The 23,237-nt window shown below is 43.3% G+C and overlaps 1 protein-coding gene across 2 annotated transcripts in view; it reads left to right on the top strand.

The window, feature by feature from the left end:
- The window catches only part of ALDH18A1 (aldehyde dehydrogenase 18 family member A1), a 508,980-nt gene that overhangs the window by 57,781 nt on the left and 427,962 nt on the right, over window positions 1–23,237 (top strand). For both annotated transcript variants that reach the window (XM_086922580.1, XM_086922579.1), the window contains exons 2-4: window positions 6,068–6,187; window positions 6,604–6,818; window positions 22,681–22,830. In XM_086922580.1, coding sequence (XP_086778706.1) covers window positions 6,091–6,187; window positions 6,604–6,818; window positions 22,681–22,830 — 462 coding nt within the window. In that variant the 5' untranslated portion in view covers window positions 6,068–6,090. The remainder of the gene's footprint in view (window positions 1–6,067; window positions 6,188–6,603; window positions 6,819–22,680; window positions 22,831–23,237) is intronic.

The following is a 23,237-nucleotide window of genomic DNA, read 5'->3' as shown; positions in this document are numbered from 1 at the left end:
ATCAGACCTGTCATCACTGTTAAAATAAGGGAATCTTTTCTAGAAATTTCTAGGACTGTTAACTGGTGGGGTCCTGCCATGCGCCCACTGTGTGAAAATATATATTTCAATTGGGATTCTAGATCGATGGGTGTAATGGTGTTCATAATGATGAAAAAAAACAGTTTCTGAAGATTTTCTGTATTGAGGTAAGAAAAAGAACCGTGAATGATTAAGTCATCCACTGAAGTTTTGAAAACCTAGGGATATGAATCATTTCTGTCAGACCCATTCTTTGATAAGGAAGTTGTATGACCATGGTTGAAAACTGTATTTTTCACAGAACCGGCAACAAGTCATTTTTATCTCTGCAGGCATGATTATTTCTCTTGTTTCAATATCTGAATTAGTCAGTTTTTCATAACACAATATCTTGGTTCTGCATCCTTTTAATAGATGTGGCATTTGTTGGAAGTTGGTAGTAAGCCATACTTTTAGAAGTTGCACTTGTTTATATTGCAGCATCAGGTTCACTTGTTTTGCATTATTTGATGTAGTTGGCATTTGATGTAAAGCTGCGACACCGCAGTCTTAACAATCCCTGAATGGGGTTAAAGATTTAAATATGGCTGTATTCCTTGTGGGGAAATACTCTCCTGAGTAGAGAGAGGATGCATTGGTCTACTCTGGAGGCACCTTGATGTAGATGGAGTTTTGCTGAACAGTATCTGACACATGAGTTTTTGGTGTGATTGATCAAGACTTACCTGTTTTTCTTTTCACCAGGAAGTGGTGGCAAGATTACTATGCAGGTGCGTTCTACCCTAAGCACTGAAATAGGTGATCTTTACCATGGTCCAAATACTTGCTTGTCATGGATCTTTTTCTAAACCTGTACCCCACTTTGGGGAGCCACCCATAGCAGCTTTAGCCGCTTAACCTTTGGAGATAGCAGAGTCAGAGGTGTTGTCACTGGACAATTTGGTTCTTATTTCTTGAACTGTCTCTCAACAAATCTTGGTGTGAAAGAAGCTCAGATGATTTTCTTTTTTTTTTTTACTCTGCCATTTCTCCAGGGAGGTCAAGCTCAGACGCACACATTGGTACTACAAAGAGTATTTTTTGTGATATGGCCACGTAATACACCTCCAGACAAGTTATTGTTCTTTGAGCCCTATGCAGGTTATAAAACCATGACCTTTCTGTATCCAAATCCCTAGCAGTCAAGCCTTTTTTAAGAGTACTGCTGGCTGCGCTTCAACACTGTTGGCTTCCAGATGGAATGGGTGCAAATATAGCAGTTGTATTCCCAGAAAAGACATAGCATGCATTAAATCCCTTAGCGGTAAATGCAGGACTAATGTCTGAATGAATTTTTATGAATAGCTCCCATTGATTCTAGGCAGTCCAATGCTTTATGACTGCCTTAGCAGTGACAGTTGTTTGTGGCCAAACCCCAAAAAATTGAGAGTAGGTACCGACCACAACCAATATGTACTTATATTGATTGACACTCAGTAATGGGCTGATATAGTTGTGGAAAATTACCTCAAATGGTTTGTCAGAGATGGTAAAGGGAGTAGGTGCTGGTTTCCATCAGTTGAATACCTTATTTGTTAACACAAGTTCTTTTTTTCCTGTTTTTTTATTTTTATGCTGAAGTTATCCCTTCATGAGCTACCCTGGCTAAGTCTAATCTAGCTTACTCCTGAATGTGCCTATCCTGATTATGAAAGCGATAGGTGCATTTTATTTATTAAGAGTATAAGAATTCTTTGAGGGACAAATGTCCGAAGACTTAGTAGGTTACTAAACAATACACTTGGGCGATAGTACACATCTCTGTCTGTGTGTCCCTTGAATTGTGTGGCTGAATCAGCCAGTCATGATTGGGTTAATGTTGCCACCAGACTAGTTTTACATGGGCTAAATTTAATAATGTCGGATCAATTTACTACCCTATGATTTTAGGTCTCGTGGCGATTACGGCGCGAAAGCGCTGTCTCGCCAGAGACCTATAGTCACTGACTCTGCTTCCCAGGAGACAGGAGATGGTCACATGCAGGCTCCGGAATCGAATCGGCGCGGGCCACGCGCAGACAGCATGCCTGAAATACACGCGTGCGCACCATCTCCTGTCTCCCTTGAAAGCACACATAGACACGCGCGCGCACACACACACACACACACACACACACAGACGCAAGCTCATACACACACAACTCCTGAATCCCCAGCTCTCCTTGCACACCCTCCGGTGTCAGCAAGCCATGCGCCATCTGCCAACAGCTACTCTCTCCCTGCATTTCTTACCGTCGTTCCGCCATGCTCGGTGTACTTCTCAGCCCAGGCGGCCACCGTCACGCTGTCCGTGCTGCCTTAGGTGCGGGCCAGGCTCAAGGACAGTTCAACCTCCAATTCAGACTTGGATCCTCAGGGCAGGTAAACGCCGTGTTTTCTCCGTCGATCCTCAGATGTGCACGCTCACGTTGTCTCGCTCTCACCGCGCTTTCAGTTTCGCACGCTAAGGGACGTTCTCGCACCTCCCATAGTCACAGATGAGACTGCACGTGGCCTCCTTGCCAGAGGAGAGGACTTGTGTCCCCCCTGTAGCCTCGCGCTCTACCCCGGAAGTGCATTGAAGGTTATCGGCGGGGCGCTGCAGCTGGGAGCCTTGAATTGCTGGTTCTGAGTAAAGCGCCTCCTGTGTGATGCGGAGCGATGACAGATTACATATCCGACCAGGTGTCCTCCGCCTATTTCCTCAATGAAAGGGAGGGGGATAAAAGCGTTTTAAAATGCGCTGTGGCCAAAAGCTTTAAAATGATTGTTCCCTTCATTACAACTCGAAACCCTCAATTCTGCGGGTTGGGTTACGTCTGTCTGGCAGCTGTTGGACAATTTGCACGCATTGCAGCCCCCGTCAGGCCGAGCGTTATTGTGGGGCCTCAGCTGTGGCCCTGACTGCCCCTGGGACCCGGGGAGCACTGCCCACTTTAAGGCATTCATCACCGACGCTGCTCGGAGTGTTGGTTACATCCGCCCAATGCACTCAAGGTGGTATCCATGTCATCGAGCTCTGAAAAGGCGCCAGAGGGTGTGGGGCAGAATCACGGGCTCTGCGTGTACCGATGCGTTAGCTTAGCTCCCTGGCTTTGTTGTGTGCGCTTAGCACACCCGTAGGCATTTATGCCCGACAGAAACAGCGTGTTGTGTGTATTGCATATGTACGTCTATCAGGTAGCTTAGTGGGCGAAGCATTAGCTGCTGCGATTATGTCTGGTCTGGTGGCTCAGTGGACTAATGCGTCCCTTACAGGGGGCTGTGTTCAACCTCAGGGTCACAGGTTCAAATCCCAGCAAGTCCACTCCTGGCCCTTCATCCCTCTGAGGTCGATAAAATAAGTGCCATTTTGTTGGAGATCAATAACCATCTGTTATTACCTACTGAGCCCTGCACACACTGGCCTCTGGAGACTAATCAATTCAGAAAGTCATATGCTTCCAAGTACGACCATTCCTTTAAATACCACCAACACCATGATACTAGAAGCTGCCGGGTTCGCTTTCATGCCTAGGATTGCTAATAATCTGAATACTCAAGAGTGAATATGGGCAGGGCCAACAAGAGCCATCGATCCTTCTGGGGTTGGTAAAGTAGGTACCATGACACGCGCAGCATGCAAAGCCCTGCACGCAATAGTTATTAAAAAACATAAAAGACTGCTTTAAACCAAAGGTGATGCTAAAAGCCTGTATGAAATAGAATACCGTTAATTATAGCAATACAACCCCATGCAGTGTTCTGATTCAAAGTACTGTACATAGAATATGTGCATACATGCTTATGACCAATCGAAACTGGTACTTGTTTGTTGGCAAGGTTGCTCAGCGAATTTGGCACCTATTGCTGATATTTGTGTTGGGTTTGTAAGTTGGAATTGTGGCACGGCCAGCTCAGCCCATCCATCTCAATGGGTCAATAAACTGGGGACATTTAAATAGGGCATGCTAACACTACATAAAAGTACAACACCGGTACAATTGAGGTGTTATAAGCACTATACAAAATTATTCATATTTTATCATGTGGGTTGGTCTCTAGAGGCATTAAACATAACAGAACACGTGTATTTGTAAAGTGCACCTTCACCAAGGCATTTTGGCGATGAATATGTGAATGTGTTGTGAGCACCAGCATTCGACGTTGGTGCCCGGCCTGAAAGGGGCCTATTCTACTTTGCTAAACTTTAGAAGGCTCCTTTCACAGCCATCCGTGAAGAATGCCTGGAGAGGTCTTCATTCTTAGTCTCACTCGGGCCCTTCAGGCTTCAGTGGTCTCATTCAGAAGGGGTGTGGTTGGCCCGAGCCGCGCGTGCTGGAGTGCGGTTTTGGATCAAGGTGGCCCACCGCTTACCTCAGAGTGCAAAATCAGAGCAGTGAACGGTAGTAATCGTGTTTATAGTGCGAGATTGGGGAGGCAGTGGTGCTAGCGCTTACATCGGAGTCTGCTGTTGGAACAGGGAGGCGCTACCGGTCTTGTTAGTCGGTGGAGTTTAGAGCACGCTATTGAAGCTTGGGGGGTTCATGCTGTCACTCGAGTGTGTGGTTAGCTTTTACGCTTCCGCTACTGGAGCGGGGCCATGAAAGCGCTCGTGTCATTAGACCAGGGGGCGCTAACGCTCGCCTTAAGAGTACCGTGTGGACACACAGCTGCTTTAACACGCCTGATAGCACATGGTGTTGCTGCTGCAGCGCTGCGTTAGAGCCCTGTATTGGAGTGTGGGCTCTGACCCTCATGTTGAGTGTCTTTTTGGCACAGAATGGCGCTACATTCCCAATAGCGCCCTGAATTGGAGGATGGGGTGTGGGCGCTAACCCTCACGTTAAGAGTGCCATGTTGGGAAAGAGTGCCATGTTGAAACAGAGTTACCCTACACTCCTGATAGCGCGCTGTATTGGAGGATGGGGGTGTTGGCGCTAACCGTCGAGTTAAGTGTACCCTGTTGGCACAGAAGAAGGTGCTACACTCCTGATAGTGCGTTGTATTGCTGCTGGAGCTGTGCGTTAGAGTCCAGTATGAGAGCAGCGGGCGCTCCCGCTCTCCTGAAGAGTGCCCCCCTGGGGCAGGGAGGGGCAGTGCCTCCCCTCCGCAGCGCTCCTCCCCCCGGTGAGTGCGGCTCTGCCGGCAGGCGCTGCCCATGTGGCGGCTTGTCATCGGGTGCCTGCTGACTTTCTGATGGAGGGAGGCCTTTGTCTGCTGACGCCTGCCTTCCTGAAGGGACACAAAAGAGGCCTGCCCCTCACTCGGATGGCGCTCTGCCCGCGGGGAAGCAGCGCTCTGCCCACTTCAGGTGCCCCTGCAAAATACTAGATGCCAGCCGGGTACCGGGACTCCAAGGAGCGGCTCCCGACACCGAATCCCGCCTTACTGGGGAAGCTGTGTGCATGCGTGGGGGGCTTCATGGAAAACACATACTATGGTAAGAAGGCGTTGTGCCAAATATTCACACTTCTCGCTCACAATGCTTATATACCAATTTCAAATAAAAAAATAATAATTAATGCAAAGGATTGTCATTTACAATGCCAGTAACTCAAACTTTAATGCTGCGAGACCTATTGCATTGTAAATGCTTGTTGGTTATTATTGTCAGTATAATTGGATGTGTTCGGTGTTAATAGGCTGCCGTCGTTCTAAAATTTTGGAACCAGTATGTTATAGTAAAATCTAATCACACAACAAGTAAACTTTCCTTTAGAATAATATTGAAGTGCCATAGAGTATGAAAAATCTCTAATCATTTTAAAGAGCCGTGCATTTTTACCACATGTATTTTCAAAAATAAAACTAACTACCCAATTCCAAACCCGGGTTTTAATTTGTTTTGGTCACCCAGAGCACCTGCATAGTACATCTATTACTGCTGGTTTTCTAGTAAATACAAAGGCTTTTACAGTTAATGCTATAGGCTCTACTCTGCAGTGGTCTACTTCATAGACTCGGGCCCGACCTTTGGTTGGCATATTTTAATCAAGAGCAAGTCGTTCAGTTTAAGCAATTTAAGCTTCCTTTTTTCTTTTTTCAGGTATCATCTGCTATAGTCTCATCATGTTACGTGGAGCTGCCAGGAGTTCCTGTTTCCGTTACTCTAGTGGATGCCTTCGTTCAAGGATACAGTCTAGTGTTAGCGTGTCTCATTTCCAAAGTAAGTTCTGACCTGCATGACTTCACATCAATGGCATGCTTTGGAATTGAATGGGTCCTTCTTGCCATAAAAAAAAGATCTAATCAAATATAGTTTGCACCCCTTGGATAAATTACCCTTTTCTTTAATGATAAGGAGGGATGTAATTCAAAATCAGTTGTATGTATGTGTATGTTTTATAGCACAAACCTGGATACAAGTATAAGAATGCTATACAAGGAGGTGAGATGTATATCTTTGGCACTAGAGGTGGGTGGGGGAGGACTGAAAGAAGGTAGCATAAGATCCTGTAGAAGTTATTTTCTTTTCTGGGCTTGACTCTTTATGAAGTTGTTGGTTTTAGTTTTCTATACTTGCAATTTCTGTGCATAACTTGAATCTTAGTTCTGCTTTCATCCACTGTATATTGTCTCCAGGTTGTGGCAAGCAGTACAGATATTCTCAAGTGCGTCAATGGAGCAATATTCCTTTCATCACAATGCCCCTTAGTCGCTCACATGGAAAGTCATTTGCTCATCGCAGTGAGCTGAAGCATGCCAAACGAATAGTGGTGAAACTGGGCAGTGCCGTTGTAACTAGAGGGGATGAATGTGGACTCGCTCTCGGACGTCTGGCATCAATTGTAGAACAGGTAGCTTTTAATTTCAGTCTCCCATTGTAATAGTGTTGTGCGCTAAACTGTGCTGAGAATTTACATGTCTTTCTAGAGAGTATTTGTCATTCCAAAACAAATGCAGAAAAATGCAATAGTCATGCTGACTTGTATATGTCCTTGGTGCTTGCTGCGTATTAAAGTCTGTGTCCTAACTGTGGCCATGATCTGGGTTGGCACTGGTATATTTTGCTTGATGTGCACGGGACTGGGTAGAGACAAATGCCTCCTTCGGCTGTATGATGGAACCACGCATCCATTAAAACGCATATGCCTTTACCACGCATACCTTTACAAAGAAAATGTAAGTAAATCGCATATAAGTCAAAAACCTTTTTATTTATGTAAAAATATATATTTATTATGTAAAATATATATATATATATATTGCCACCTCTTCCCCCCAGCATGCAGAGGGATTGAACACACTCGAGACTCCAGGTGAGTGTACAGTTCCTTTTATTCAGGCGTTTTGCATGACGCGTTTCGTTTTGTAAAAAACCTCCTCAGATGCCGCCCAGGAAAAATGCAAGTGCTTGTGCCGCCCTCTTAACAACAGGATGTCTTGTTCCGATTGGTTAGGCATCCCAGGTGTGTGAGTATGCGGAGAAGCACAAACCCAGGACTGGATTCACGCAGAGCAGACACCCAGCGTCAGTACTAACCCCAGTGGGCGGTGTCTGCTCCTTTCTCGCAAATACACACCAAGTTTTCACACAGTGGCGGTGTTACACTTCTCCTCAGTCTATATATATATATATATATATATATATATATATATATATATATATATATATATATATATATATATATTTATTTTTAACCTTACCGACCCCTAAACTCAACCACCCCTAAACCTTAATATATCCTTACCACCCAATACCCCACCCGCCTTAAATCTTAAAGATACCCTTGCCACCCAAATACCCTTACCCACCATAAACCGTAAAAATATCCTTGCCACCCAAATACCATTACCCTGCCTAATCCCTAAAAATATCCTTGCCACCCTACTACCCTTGCCCACCATAAAACCTAAAAATAACCCTGGCACCCAAAAAACCCTTACCCACCCTAAACCCTAAAACCCCCTTACTACTCAAATATCCTTACCACCAAAATACACTTATCCACCCCAACCCTAAAATTACCCTTGCCACCTAAATACCCTAACCCCTAAAATTACCCTTGCCACCCAAATACCCGTACCCACCCCTAAGCCCGAATTATATAAAATATATATACATACATACACTTACCCTGGCATTTACTTACTAATTTCTTGTAAAGGTATATGTGTGGGAAAGTCTTGCGTGGTAAAGGCAAATGCGTGGTAAAGGCAAATGCATGGGAATGAATGCGTGGTAAAAGTATTGCATGGTAACAACCCAGTTTTAAAGGTTGTTTCACCTCTTTCGCTGTGCTTGATCTTACAAGTAATATTTCCTACATGACCTCACTAATCCACTGATGTTGCTTGGTGTTTTGTTGGTATTTCAGCAGAGCACAAGGCTCTACTGGACAGGGATCATTTCAAAACTGTATATTCCACCCATAGTAGGTAGGCTACTACCCAATCATCAGGAAATTGAGGGATTGCAGGATTACAGAGTCCACCGTAGAACTTTTTGAACAACTACGTCACATGACACAGCTGATCTACAATGCTGTGTTTTTTAGGAGCTCCTGTTTCCCTAACTATAAACAGCAAATTAACAAATTTTTGTCTCAGAGAAACTCGAAGTGATAACCACTGTAAAAGGTGTGGGAACTTCTGAGAAATAAAACAAAAGGGTATGCGGAAGATTTTACAACTCTCAAAGCCAGCACCCCATAAAATAGAACAAGTGACATCATGCCTACTTTCCCAAGTGCTGAAGCAGAACTCACAGATGGAACCCCAGAAAGCGATGTGGAAAGCTGTTCGGGTAAATGAATGCCATGGTGGAACCTGCTGTTTACCAAAGGAGAAAATGTGGATTTTAAGTAACCAACGTTAGATCCGGCCTGGCCTATAGGGCAGTCAGGCATTGCCCGATGGGCTGGTCTGACAGATCAGTGTGTGGGCTGTGTTTTGTTAGTAGTTGTGGGCCTTTTTATAGCCAGATGGGCTAGATATTACTGTTGATTTGCCGGATGTCACCACTTTTTACCCATTTGCTTCACTAATGGGTGCACTCTTATTTTGGTGCCTGGGACTATTTTTATTTGTCTCAGTCCTACCCTAGTGTTGAATCTTAACATGGATGACACATTCATAGTTTGAGGAAGTGCACACTCTGTGTATGACCATCTGAGGCAAATGGACTCCTCAAAAAAGAGGAATGTATAATTTGGCAGGTGATTATCTGGCATTGGTAAAGTTTTAGTGGATGCCATACAAAGGTGATTTGCTGATTCACAAGGCCAACCTGATAGCTATGTACTACATGCAGAAATAAGGGTGACTCATTCCACCAGTTCACAAGACTCTGACCTCTTTGGCTAAAGTTGCCTCATCAGACCCCAGCTCCGAGGAATAACCGCTAAGTCCCCCGTCGATCGCACCGCATCAAAAGCATCCTTGAGCATCTTCCATCTCCTGCATCCTCAGCATCAGGACCACTCCAATGAAGTCTATAGTGGTCGTGCTGTAAAGTTTAGAACGGGACTGAAACGCTTTGGTGGCTGGATAACTGCCCAAATACTCTCCAGTGCCTTCAGGCCCTTCTCCCTGTCTGATTTGGTTGTCCAAGCTTGGCCGAAGTACTCTGACTCAAACCTTACAAACTTCTCAAAAGTTTGGAAACTTTATGGTTACCAATGCTTGTTTGTCGTTGAACTGAGATTCAAGTTTTCTTTATCTGTAACTCCGGAATCCTCTGGTGGATTTTGCTCATCCTAGACTAAAAATTCATAAAAATATAATCTATTTTTATAAATTCATGTCGAATTTCTTTCATGTCATGTGGCTTTCTTATTTCATTGTTTGGTACAGTTAAATGCATTACACTAGTTCCTTTGTTTAAGCATTGCTGCTTGCAGCCGTAGCTACCCAGGATTGAGCTGAAGGTTTTACAAACGAGCTTGACTGGACCCTGGGCAGTATTTTGCAACAGGATTACACAGTAAGACCACACACCCATACCATATAAAAGACCCAAATCCTCACAATTTGTCATCCATGTACCTTTAAATGCAGAATTGTTAACCTTTATTTCCCAGTTATAACACAATTGGCATAATAAATATACCGTACAGGTATCAAAAATCGTTCACAGACCATGAAGATAATTCCCTGCTGTTTTCTTCAGCTCATTCTCCCAGCAACTGAATTTGTCCTATTCCATATTCTTAACTGTCATCATCCACTGGTTTTGCAGTCACTGGGGAGGTATATACTAGTAAGGCTATTTCCTCCCAATTATTACTCTGAGAAGTTCTGATTGTGGTTTTAGTACAATATGACATTATTACCTACGATAATATTCCTTTTATGGCTCTGGCTAATTAGTGCAGTCCATCAATAGCTGGCTCAAGTCTGCAACTTAATTTCTAATACATATAACTTACTCTACACATTTTCACCTTTGAAACTCTTCCAGCCACAGGTTTTACTGTGCTCGTAGTGTGCAACTTGAGTACTAAGTGGCACACTTGTATTGAGTGGCACTAAAGTAACACTGAATTGCTTATTGGCACCTCCATGTCTGATTCAGATCAACTTCACTACCATTGTAAGCACACTGGTGTTGAACATTAATACACTGCAAAGCCATGCAAGATCGATCCAGTGGCTACCCAAGTTTGAATTTTTCTCTTCAAAATTAACAAAATACCATGGGTTCTCGAAATCTGCAGCAGGTAAAAGGTTATGTCAAAGACCAACTTCCATTATTCTTGCTTTCGTAGTGGAGGTGAGCATGTCAGTCAGGCCTGAAGTGCTTGCACGCTGAACTACTGACACTCGCAAGACTGAAAATTGATGCCTCCGCACATTTACTCACTGAGTGAAGACCCCTTTGGTTAAGGAACTCGCTCCTTTCTTTTATTTCCAGGACTGGGGCTTACTTAAATCAGTCTTCAGTTCTGGCGTCAAAAAAACTCTGGAAAAGAAGCCGTTTGGCTTTCAAAACAAATCCCAGTCTTTTGAATAGACTTGGACTCTCACTCTAGAACCAGACAATAATTCCTAACATCCAACAAAAAAAAAATAAAACAGGCCTGCTCCTTTAGGGTCCGTTCATCACAGCACCATGTCATTTTCATCAGGAACCAGACATTTACCTTACAGTGCAGAGATGCTTTTTACTGCAATATCTGGTCCGACACCCACTTCTCACTAGACTACAATATGAACTAAATCAGTATCTAAGGTAGGTCTACGAGGAAGCTAAAGTGGAGTGGTACACCGGTCTTGTAGTGAGCAGTTTTTGGGAGAAGTGGCTAAGGAAACAGGAGCGATGTAGGAAATGCAGAATTTAAGTGTGGTGGGCACTTATTAGAATGCTTATCATGATGTGCTCCTTTGTGAGCCGATGTGATTGTGTTTCACAAAAGCTCTATCCAAGAGGACATCCTTTATTTTAAAGTTTAATCTCTCTTGAAGAATTGGATCTACATGATAAAATGATGGACAACATTCAAGACTGTTCTTAGGAGGAGACTGTTTATGCCTTTGTAAAGTCATTTTGACATGTGGCCTGCTGAAGAAATACCAGAAAATTACTTCTGATCATCATCTTTCGAATCGAAAGGCGTTCCTGTTGTGGATTCTCTGTGCCATGCAGCATATGCAGGTAAAGGCCTACGTTTTAACCTGATACTAAAAGGATTGGTACTAGGACTATGGGGTATTTACTACTTTTTGGCTGTGAGGGTGGTTATTGCTACTGAAGGCTCTGGAACATATCCCATTGGAAAAAGCAGAGTCATTAACATGACTGCTTGGAATCTTCAGACTACTGAGGAAACACTTTTGGCATTAGTGTGGCTGGTGACTAGCATTTTTGGGCTTAAGATGGCCTTTATTTTAGAACATTCCATCAATTTAAAATTTCATTGGATTTTTCTGTAACACTTGAGCCTACCAGTAGAGCAGACAACATCCTTTAGGTGGTTCGCTATTGCCACAGGTCAGGCTTTTTAATACTACTTGCTGCGCATAGATAAAATAAGACATACCTTGCTTATGTCACAGCAACTTCTGTGGTAAAAAGGTTACCTTCCTGATACTCCCTCTAGAGAACATAACTCTCCCGCCGTCAGGCTAAAGAACTTCTTGACCTGACCGGGACTGACCTTGTATCAATGAGCCCTTCGGATTGTGAGGAAAAAGAGTGCAGTCAGCCTGTTTTTCAAGAGGTATGACTTTACTCCTCCACAAATACAAGGAAAACTCTGTTTCACTTGGAGACTAGTCCACGATGTGCATCAAATTCTGTTACGGCATGGTATCTAAAATGCATTATTGTTTTCCTCTAGTTGCTTTCTCATCCCTATCAAAGAAGTGGAAAAGCAATATGTATTGAATCTTAAAGTGCTCAACAATTACAAACAAAAATAAACACACCAACTGATATCCCTTGTTACATTTTACCATGTACAAGAATGAAGTATTTGTAAACGCTGCATTGGGCACATCAGGGGGACAACCCATTCCCATTTTTCCTGGGCAAAAAATATTTGTTTGTGGTGGAAAAAGAACCATTGGAGGTCAGAGTGCGCTTGAAGGTCCTGACTGTATGGACACGAGGGAATAGAGTTCTTTCAAATTTGAAAGATTGTTTCTTCAGGAATGACAGCATGGAAGTATCCTAACTGCACTGGAGAAGTCCATGATCATGCTTTACAACTTAAATCTGCAATTGGCCACAACAAATATGGGTAAGTGTAGCAATGATGGAAGACATTCTGAAAAAGGATTTTCTACTTTCAATTAATCTTTTGGACACAGTATGTTTCAGGCAGTGCCAGGGTGAAAGACCATAAGGCATTGTTTTTTCTAATGCTTTCAGAAGCATTGGGTCAGAATGTTCATGAGTGTAGTTCCAGCAGCACTATCCTGCAAGTACAGTTTTTTGAGAACTGCGGTCAGTGCAACCAAATACTTGTGTTTTGTCAAGCCAGTAAGACAAGGGTTTTCCACAGCCCTATAAGACAGGGAGACCATTAACTACTGTTGCCACATTCATAGTTTATGGAAGTGCACAGTCTGGGAATGACCATCCAAGGCAGATGGAGCCCTCAAGAAAAGAGGAACCCATCAGTTGGCTGGCAATTAACTGGCATTGGTAACACTCCAGTGGATCCCATACAAAGGTGATTTGCTGATTCACACGGCCAACATGACAACCATGCACTACATCCAGAAGCAAGTGCAACTTATTTCACCAGTTCACAAAGATGGCACAAATCATTTAAACAATGACCGTCAGCCACCACAGTTACCTTCTGGCATAGCATCTTCCAGTGGTAGACAACAAGTTATCTGACTCTGCAGAAACCCATAGGAGGTTTATGAAGAGGAAATCAACACTAGGACTGTACACAAATATTTCTGCACATGGGGGATACCAGAGACAGGTCGGTTTCCAACTAAGACGCCAGGATTGCCATAATCCCTAAATCATGTACGATGGTAGACTAGTCAGATTTGTGCACATGATTTTCCCACTCACCTTGATCAAGTATATGGGGCTCGAAAGTCAAGAGGTTTATATAGCAGGTATACTCATTGGCCCAACATAGGCAGGACAGCCTGCTAGAGAGACCAGCCGCATTGCAAGCTGCGCCCAGAAAGACCTCTTCACTCAGAAACAGTGGCAAATTCTACCCCAGATCACAGGTCTCTTAATCTAGCGATCTGGCGCGTAAAATCTAAGAATTTGTAGAGTTTCCAGAAGAATACATTAGAAAAGTAAGGTCCCCCAGAATAAGAGCTTGTTGTCCATCCCAGTAGAAGTGTTTTGTTCACTACTGTACTAGATCACAAACAGTCATTTACAGGTTATAGAGCAGATTATAGTACAATACCATCTTCACTTGCAAAATGCCACTCTAGCTTAGACTTCTGTGCACATTCGTTTGGCTTTAATTAGCCAGCATTAGCAGCTTATTTAAAAACAGAATTCCCGTGCATTTTCAGAAATGCCAGTCATAAAGGCTTCCTCATAAATAATAAAATGCATTATCTTTCAAAGAATAAACCCAGCCCTAGCTTGGGACTTAAGTATGGCATTGAATTGACTTATGCAACCACTTTTTGAACCAATGCATTCAGTTTCTTTGCAGTTCCTGTCACTAAGGGTGGTTTTCCTTTATGTCCCTAATGGGAGCTTTGTCAATTGAGCTGTCTAAGTTCCATTTTCCAGGTGCATAAGGGGAGAGGAGAAAGGGAAGTCGAAAGAGGGAGGGGAAAGGGGAAGAGTCGAGGACGGGGGAAGGGGGAGAGGGAGAAGGACCTCGAGAGAGACCTGGAGACCTTGCCCATCCAAAGATTGTTTTACCTTTCCTTGTTAACTGGTCTGATGATGTACTCTGGGTGTTCACACACCCTCCCTACTAGCTGATGGCATCTCTGCACTCACAAGATATAAGGAGATTTCTTATGTGCTGCTTACAGTTGCCAATAGGAACACCTCTCAGCGTTTTGTTTCTTTCTCACAGCGCTTGATGCTTCAATTTCCAAGTTGGGGATAGACCTATGGATTGTTAGATGTACTCATATTTGTTATGATATAGGAGCAAAACACACATTTACAACTACTCCTAGCCCATTGTCCACTAGGAAAAGTTAGCAATGACATTCCTGGGCAATATTCCACTTCTTGTCTTTTGTAGAGCAGCTATATGGGTGACAGTTTTATCTTTTAACTAAGCTTTACTGTATTGATATCCAAGCATGTAAAGATAAGTACAAGTTGGGGAGACCATCCCTAAAACAATGATCCTTTTGAAAAGCTTCATGAGTTGAGAATATAACCGTTTGATCATAACATATTATCAGCTTGTGCATTTTCTTATTCCTTTCACCATCACTTGCGTCTTGAGGTAGAGGATGCGCTGTGTAATTCGAATTCCAAGAGAGTTCTCACTCACTATAATTTACACTTAAGTCTTGCTATGCCTAATTTTATCAGTGAAAGCTCAGTTACATCCCTGTGATTTATCGATGCTGCCTTGTTTAGTACGGTATATTATCAACACCTGTGTTTTTTGTTTGGTGCATCTGGAAGCTAGCTACCTAGCATTTGATTGTGCATTACATTTAATAAACAGGAGAATACAATGTGGGGATTCTTTCCAAAATGGAGCTGTACCAATTCAGATTGCATCAGTGGATTATTACTTTTGTAACAGATTTGAGTGAAGTAACAAGGCTTTACTCTGTGGGCCTATTCCATATGCTACCAAGGAAAGGTCATCTACTTATGCTTTCTCAATGTTGTCTTCACTGGGAATTTTCATGGCTGCTGCTCGACCTTCGCTTCATAGGTTTGAAAGTCTTTGCTGCCAAGAAACTTAGGCAAGTATAGAAACATTGCTTGGAAGATAAGTACATAATTACATTTTCAAGTCTTTTTCCGTTTCTTATTCTAGTCCCCACCCCTATCCAAATACTTGCTTATTGCTGGGGAACCTTACAAAGACAGATGTTACAGAGGGCATATTATACATTATGATAGGGCATCCTACTAGTGCATAAATAGCACTAGTAGGATGCCCTATCTGTCATCTTGCATCATTCTGCTAGATACGTGGTATCCCCTGGCAATTTGACTGTGTGAGATGTGTATAGCCTTCATCTTGGCTGTTTGAAGAAAAAGTATCAGCAGAAGGAACAAAGGGCCAGACTTACTAAGCTTTTCACCAAACACAAACCCTCTGATTTAGTAAATCAAAGGGTTTATGACCAGTAAAAAGCTTTTTTAAATGTACTAAAAACTTTTTGCGGTTCTAAACATTTTTTTCTAAATTGAAAATTGTGTTTGAAAAAGGTTACTGATTTGGTATTTGGAAGGGGGTGTGCTTTGGATGTCCTTTTCAAATACTGAATCGTTATTGTGATTCGTGTTGCAAATCATTGATAAGTTACCAACTCCCAAGGTCGGGTGGCAGCTCATTTGCAAAATGTAAGTGGTCCCTATGGGACCTCTTTCCCTTTTCAAATTAGGGGGGCACCTTCAGCGGTTGTAGGCAGTGGTCCAGGAGACCATTGCCAAATCTCAATGGAGTTTTTCAAAACTGGAAACCTTTTTATTATCTTAAGCAGCCCCCTTCACTTTAAGGAAGTCGGAATGTTTTAAACAAGCATTTACAATGCAATGGTTTTGCCTTTGTTAAAGTTAGAGCTATTGGCATTGCTCTTGACATTATTTTAATTTATGTTTTTTTAACATAAATAAATGGCATTGTCATTTACAATGCCAATAGCTTAATCTCTCGCAAATGCCACACACAAACACCCACACAGAGCCCCCCCACACCCACACAGAGCCCCCCCACACGAGCCCCCCCCACACACACCCACACAGAGCCCCCCACACAGAGCCCCCCACACACACCCACACAGAGCCCCCCCACACACAGCGCCCCCCCACACACAGCCACACAGAGCCCCCCACACACACAGCCACACAGAGCCCCCCACACACTGCGAGCCCCCCCCACACACACTGCGAGCCCCCACACATTGCAGGCAACAGAGGCACGTAAACAGCTCTTAGGCGTAAGGCATTCTGAATCATAATTTGAGTAAGCTGAGGTGAGGTTGCTTTTGGAGAATTGTATGCTAGGAATGTCATTCTATTGTAGAAGACCAAGGCAAAAAAAAGTAGAAATAATATTTCAACAACAATAGAAAATGTATGGAAATATATTTGGAGTTTCAAGATCATAGTTCTGACCTATAGAGAGAATATTTCAACTAGGAAGTTAAGCTACTTTGTTTAAGGATATCCAATTCCCTAAATTAACACTTTAGAAAATACTGGAATAAATAAAGGAAAATCTGCAGAGCCAGTTGGTTTTCCGGAAAAGATATACTAGTTATTAGAGGAATAATGAGTTACTGTAGTTCAAGAAGTTATAAACACAATTTGTCTCTCTCTATGTGTATCTATCTATATATATTTTTTTTTTTGAGAGAGAGATATATTTTGTATTACTAGCATCATAAAAGTATGTTTGGCATTGACTTGCTGAAATGTGGAGAAGCGTACAGTCAAGTACACAAAATCTTAGGTTTACACTGATACAAATGACACAAGTCGAGTTGTGCACGTGAAGTGCAGTGTTTTCAAAAGTGTGCTTTGCGACATTCCTAACAAAAAGATAAAAAGATCTGCCTCAGCATGAGGGTGGGTGTTGCCCAGGATCCTACATAGAGATGCCCGTTGCCTACAAAGCGTGGATCATTTCTCGCCTCCTACATGCATTATTTTTATGATTTTTCAGTGATTCCAAGTTTTCCATACATGCTATAAAGCATAGACTGCATAAAATGCGGAACATGGAATTGTTTAGGAAAGGGGTAGAGGGTCAAACAATGGAATGGAATTCCTATAAACGACCCTTCGCTTGGGTAAGTAACGCCATAGGCTGGCAGATAAAGTCTCTGTACATTGTAACCTTTATGAATATGCAATCCTACAAGTTTAGAAAGTGCACACGTTCGATTGGCTAAAATATGTAATTTGTGAACAAGTAATCTCAGCTTTGACATAATTCATGTGAAGTGTGGGTCAGGAAACCAGTGCCATTTGCCCAATATATAGGTCGTAGCTATTGCTTTGCCGAGTTTTCCCTTGTAATCTGCGCTTCAAAATAGTGACTCAGAGAAAGTGAAAGTCAGCTGCCATATTCGTACTCTGAGCCAATCTCAGTCACCCGCTCCAGCATTCGCAGAATCTTTCAAGCCTCGTGCCAGTCATTGTAAGCTTCCAACCTCTGAGCTGTCCTTGCTGAAGGAGTGGCCTAGCAGGAACCTAGCATTGCAGACTGTTCAACGGATTCTAATGAATCCTAAAAGTACTGCACGTAGCCTTATCTTGACACTGAACTACTGTTGCTTCGGTCCGAGTTTTGCATCCTCAAATTGCGTGTAGTTACAAAACGAGCCCTCCATTTATAAAATCCAGCATGAAAACCAGTCACTTAAAATCGAACTAGAACCCCTTTCAAAAGACCTTTTCTTTTCCCCCATCCACTGCAGGTCATCTCTTCATGGGCACAATCTTCTCCAAGTCACGTGCATGCCTGAAGCTCTATTAAAGCATTTCTGCAACTTCCGCACAGCTCATTTCAAAGATCACAAGTACAACCATCTTTAAAGCCAAACCCCTCATGTGCAACCTCTTCTAGCTCACCTACCAGTCCCAAACATGAACTGCCATACAACCTCCACTCACTAGTGACAACACCCAACTCCTGATAACTTATTCTACCATATTACTGGAGTGAAGGCATGAAATGGTTTGCTTTAGTCACTCCAGTTTATTGCGCTGGATGTGATGGGAATTCCCATGGCATCATCTTGACCATATGCAAGAACCTATTATATATAAAACTGTGTAAAAACTAATGTATATTACCCAAAGTACCTAATAACAAGCGATAATCCCAATCTCTTGTAAATCATAATCAAGGTAAGGTAGAATCACCACAGGTTCAGGATAACCTCGTATAAACCATGTTAAGTGAAACTCATTTGACATCACCCATCATAAGATAAACATGAATATGTCTCTGTAACGAAGCAACGTCCATGGGTGAAAAGGCAGTCTTGGTGTAATCGGGTAAAAAGCTTACAGTATACAAGTCATTATGTGCATGCGCCCAGGTCTAAAGGCCTAGTAACAAATCATGGCTGTAACAAGTGAACATGAAACCCCCTATGAGCTTTAGAGTATTTTAGCCCTATGATATGAGGTAAGCTGCTCCCAATATAATGGTATATTTAAGTCAACATGGGCAGTACACAGTAGCCCCTGAGAGCGTGAGCATGTCCCAGTGAACAATACCCATGATTCGTGTTCCCTATGTCTCCAGGAGCCCCGTAGAGTCCCATTGGTGCAACAGACATAATTGACATCAGAAAATGCTTTCATCTCAACCATATTAATTAAAATTCAGTGTCCCGCATTGGAAACAGCGCGTGCAAAGAACTATTTGTACCCCTGTGGTGGGCGAATAGTCAAGAGAGTTATATTGCAACCTGTTTGTCATCATGTGGTCACAAGTATGCTTCCTACGCTAAACACGATGTTAGCACTCATGGTCATGCGAGTGTTCAAGTGAGGCCCGCCAGTACTTAAAAAGGGAAGACAAAAAAGCATAGGGCTCGCAGCAACAAACACTCCGTAAGCACCCTAACCATGCGAGTACAATAAAAATTAAATGTACACATATTGGTATTAGCCTGTGTAAAGACCACAATAGCACCACTGTAGTCTGTGCACAGTAAGAGATGGTTGAGTTATAACATGCCAGTAGATATACATGCACAACTCTGCTCTCACCGTGCTCTCCGGTCCGCCCTGACCCCGCCCCCCCCCCCCCCCCCCCCCCCCCGCCGCCAGGGGGCTCCTTGCGACGGCGGCAATCTGTTGACTTCTCCGGTCTCCCTCTTCAGCATGGGAGACCGGCAACGTCCTCCGCTTCTTCCGGGGCTCCCTCCAGGCAGGCCACGGGAGCCCCGCGTGGGCCGCCATACTGCTTCTGGGCCGCCGTCTTCCTTCTTCCCCCGGGCGGTGGGGGGGCGGGTACTTCCGGCCGGCCGCGCTAGGATTGGCCGGCCGGGCTAAATGCTGCCATGGAGACTGCACAGGCCTTGCTGTGGGAGACTTCGGATGAGCCCCGCACGCACAGTGAATATTAGATTTTAGAGAACAATGCAGGGGTCTGTTGGGTGTCTCGTTGCTTTCCCAAACACGGAAGAGAAGCACAGTCTGCCTGAAAGGCTGACCAATCAAAGGCCGCAAGGGGTGACAGGCCCAGGCACGCACCGGTGGGAACACTGTTGTCACCCTGTGATCCGGGTGGCAGAGCGCTGATTGGCCAGCAGAGGCCGGCTGCCAGCCAACCGGATCTGTTTGAGAAATAACAACCTAGGCAATTAAACACAGTAAATTACTTTAAGATCAAAAGATAAATACAAATGAACTACAGCTGCTAAAAAAACACAGTTTTATTAGTTAGTTAACACAGGTAAAAAAGGTTCATTATAAGACACAAAATAGCAATAAAAATCTCATAGTACACTTGACAATCACAATTTGACATTTAACAGACAAGAAAAAATATATATTGGCTAGGTGGCATGAAGATTCAATCTCTACGCGCGTTTCGGCGGCCAGCGCCTTCTTCCTGGAGCAGCCACACAATATTAAATAGAAATGTCAGCGGAGGATAGTTGGTTAAAATTAGATATTCAATTTCTCTTTTATCGATGTCGATTATGAAATAGCTGATTATATAGATGTTTAAATGATCTAAGCCCGCCAACCGGAACCCTTTAGTGTGGATGAGTCCTGATAGGGAACGATCTTGAGGATCTAGATTCCGGATCTATTGCACTTTAGTTATTTCTTTTCAGTTGTTAGGTTGGACTTGCTCTTTTTTTGGGTCTATATTCTTCTTTGGTATAGTCCTAAACCTAAAAATATTGGGTGTTTCTCTTTTCTATTTTCCAAAATATAGAGGATTTCTTGATCATCTATGATGTGGTGTTCAGGAGATTAAAAGATCTCCCTGCCTAATGATGATTGGCAGGGCTCTCTATGTCCGGCGGCGGGCGGAACGTCTCGTCGGGTGAAGAACGCGGAAACAAATGGCACCATTTGTTTCCGCGTTCTTCACCCGACGAGACGTTCCGCCCGCCGCCGGACATAGAGAGCCCTGCCAATCATCATTAGGCAGGGAGATCTTTTAATCTCCTGAACACCACATCATAGATGATCAAGAAATCCTCTATATTTTGGAAAATAGAAAAGAGAAACACCCAATATTTTTAGGTTTAGGACTATACCAAAGAAGAATATAGACCCAAAAAAAGAGCAAGTCCAACCTAACAACTGAAAAGAAATAACTAAAGTGCAATAGATCCGGAATCTAGATCCTCAAGATCGTTCCCTATCAGGACTCATCCACACTAAAGGGTTCCGGTTGGCGGGCTTAGATCATTTAAACATCTATATAATCAGCTATTTCATAATCGACATCGATAAAAGAGAAATTGAATATCTAATTTTAACCAACTATCCTCCGCTGACATTTCTATTTAATATTGTGTGGCTGCTCCAGGAAGAAGGCGCTGGCCGCCGAAACGCGCGTAGAGATTGAATCTTCATGCCACCTAGCCAATATATATTTTTTCTTGTCTGTTAAATGTCAAATTGTGATTGTCAAGTGTACTATGAGATTTTTATTGCTATTTTGTGTCTTATAATGAACCTTTTTTACCTGTGTTAACTAACTAATAAAACTGTGTTTTTTTAGCAGCTGTAGTTCATTTGTATTTATCTTTTGATCTTAAAGTAATTTACTGTGTTTAATTGCCTAGGTTGTTATTTCTCAAACATGTTCTTTTCCCTGACCTAGGAATTACGAAATTCAATTCTTCAGGGGGTCCTTGTTACATATGCAATAGCCAACCGGATCTGCGCATTTCATGCTGCCGGGGAGATGCGAGCTCAGGCAGGGGAGGGAGCGGCCCTGTAGTAAGATGGCGGGGGAGGAGAGCGAGCGTTTGTCATTAGCGTCGCCTTTGTCAGGCAGGCTCTGCTGAGTCACTGTGAGCAATGGGGGGGGAGGAAACGGAACACCGAGGACTGTGTTTTCTCAAATTGAAAACACAACATGTTACAAAACGGACGGCGGGAGAGGACACGGACGGCGGGAGGGGGGGCGGGAGGGGACACGGGGGGCGGGAGGGGACACGGACGGCAAAGCACTCACGCAAGCAGGAAAGGGTGCCGGCTCAATGCCGGGACAGATTCGGGGGCGTTCCCGGCGTCGCGAGACGTCGGCAAAAGCCAAAGAATCTCGGGAATGCCCCTGAGTCTCCTCCGGCATTGACGGACAGGCCCCTCGTCCAATGGCTAGGCTCCATTTATGGAGCCAGCCAATGAATGACGAGGGCCGACCCAAACCCAAACTACAGTTCTCATTAGGTTTTCGCCTGCGCGAAAAAGATGCGCAGAGCGCATCTTTTCGCCAGGCAAAACCTAAAAAAATGGAATTCGAAATGTAAAGTCTGCCATGATGGTCTGCTGTCCCTTGATATCCACCATGCCCATCATTGCAGCCAACCGGAGGGAGCCGCAATTTGTGATCTGGCCAATAAATATTTACATTAGGCAAGCTGTTCTGTGCTTCCCTCCAAAACATTGTACAAACCAACCTATTAGGACATAGGTCACTTAGCAAAATAAGTTATTGGACACATAAATTCGGTATGCAAATTGTAACCGCTTTTTGTGACCTCAGTTTTTACACAAGTTTACCAAACATATGCTCTAATATTCTGTTGTGTCAAGTTTGCAGTTTTGCCTGTACTGAATTACCATGAATGTGTTTGTATTGAAGTAATCTTTTAGATGGCTTTGAACCAGCAGCCATACATCCTGGATTGATGCACTGCTTATTCAGCCATGCTGAATTGTTTTTCCTGTGGTTTCGGAATGTTTAGTAGTCGTGTACTGAAATCCAAAGTTTGTACCACCTCACTTGATGTATTTTATCTAGTAATATCTTTATTTTAAAGTCTATGGCAATGGAAACAGGACGAGGTTTAAAGTACGGGTTGTCACTAAACATCTCATTTGGTGATGTTTGTTTTGTGTTTCAATCTACCTTTAAGGTGTCCATGCTACAAAACCAGGGCCGAGAAATGATGATTGTAACCAGTGGTGCTGTGGCATTTGGTAAACAGCGTTTGCGTCACGAAATTCTCCTCTCTCAGAGTGTGAGACAGGCTTTGCATTCTGGCCAAAACCAGCTCAAAGATATGGTAAGAGATCATTTAATTGGACATACTCTGTGTTTTTTCCTTTAATGACCATATATTGTTTCAGCCCGGCTTCTAAGAATTTAACAACAGATTCTAAATCATTGAGGAGGGAATGTTCATTTATTTATGAGCGGGGAAATATAGAGGTAGATGGAGAGAGAGAGAGATTTTTTTTAACAGTTTTGCTTTAAATGATCGGCTATGGTTGGTAAGCAGTCCTTCGAGAGGTCATTTCATGAAATTAGGTTGTCTAACTAAAGATGCTCTAATCAAAGAGCGAGGAACATGAATAGTGAGTGGAGATGATGGGATACAATGATTCTCAGTTTTGGGTACTTTGAACTAATTTGCAATAAATGGGCGTGCTGATGCATGTGTGCTTTTAGTGTATTTTACGAAGACTTAGT

This window comes from Lissotriton vulgaris, chromosome 5 (assembly GCF_964263255.1).
Source record: "Lissotriton vulgaris chromosome 5, aLisVul1.2, whole genome shotgun sequence".
Classification (NCBI taxonomy): domain Eukaryota; kingdom Metazoa; phylum Chordata; class Amphibia; order Caudata; family Salamandridae; genus Lissotriton; species Lissotriton vulgaris.
This window is presented reverse-complemented; position numbering and strand designations above follow the sequence as displayed.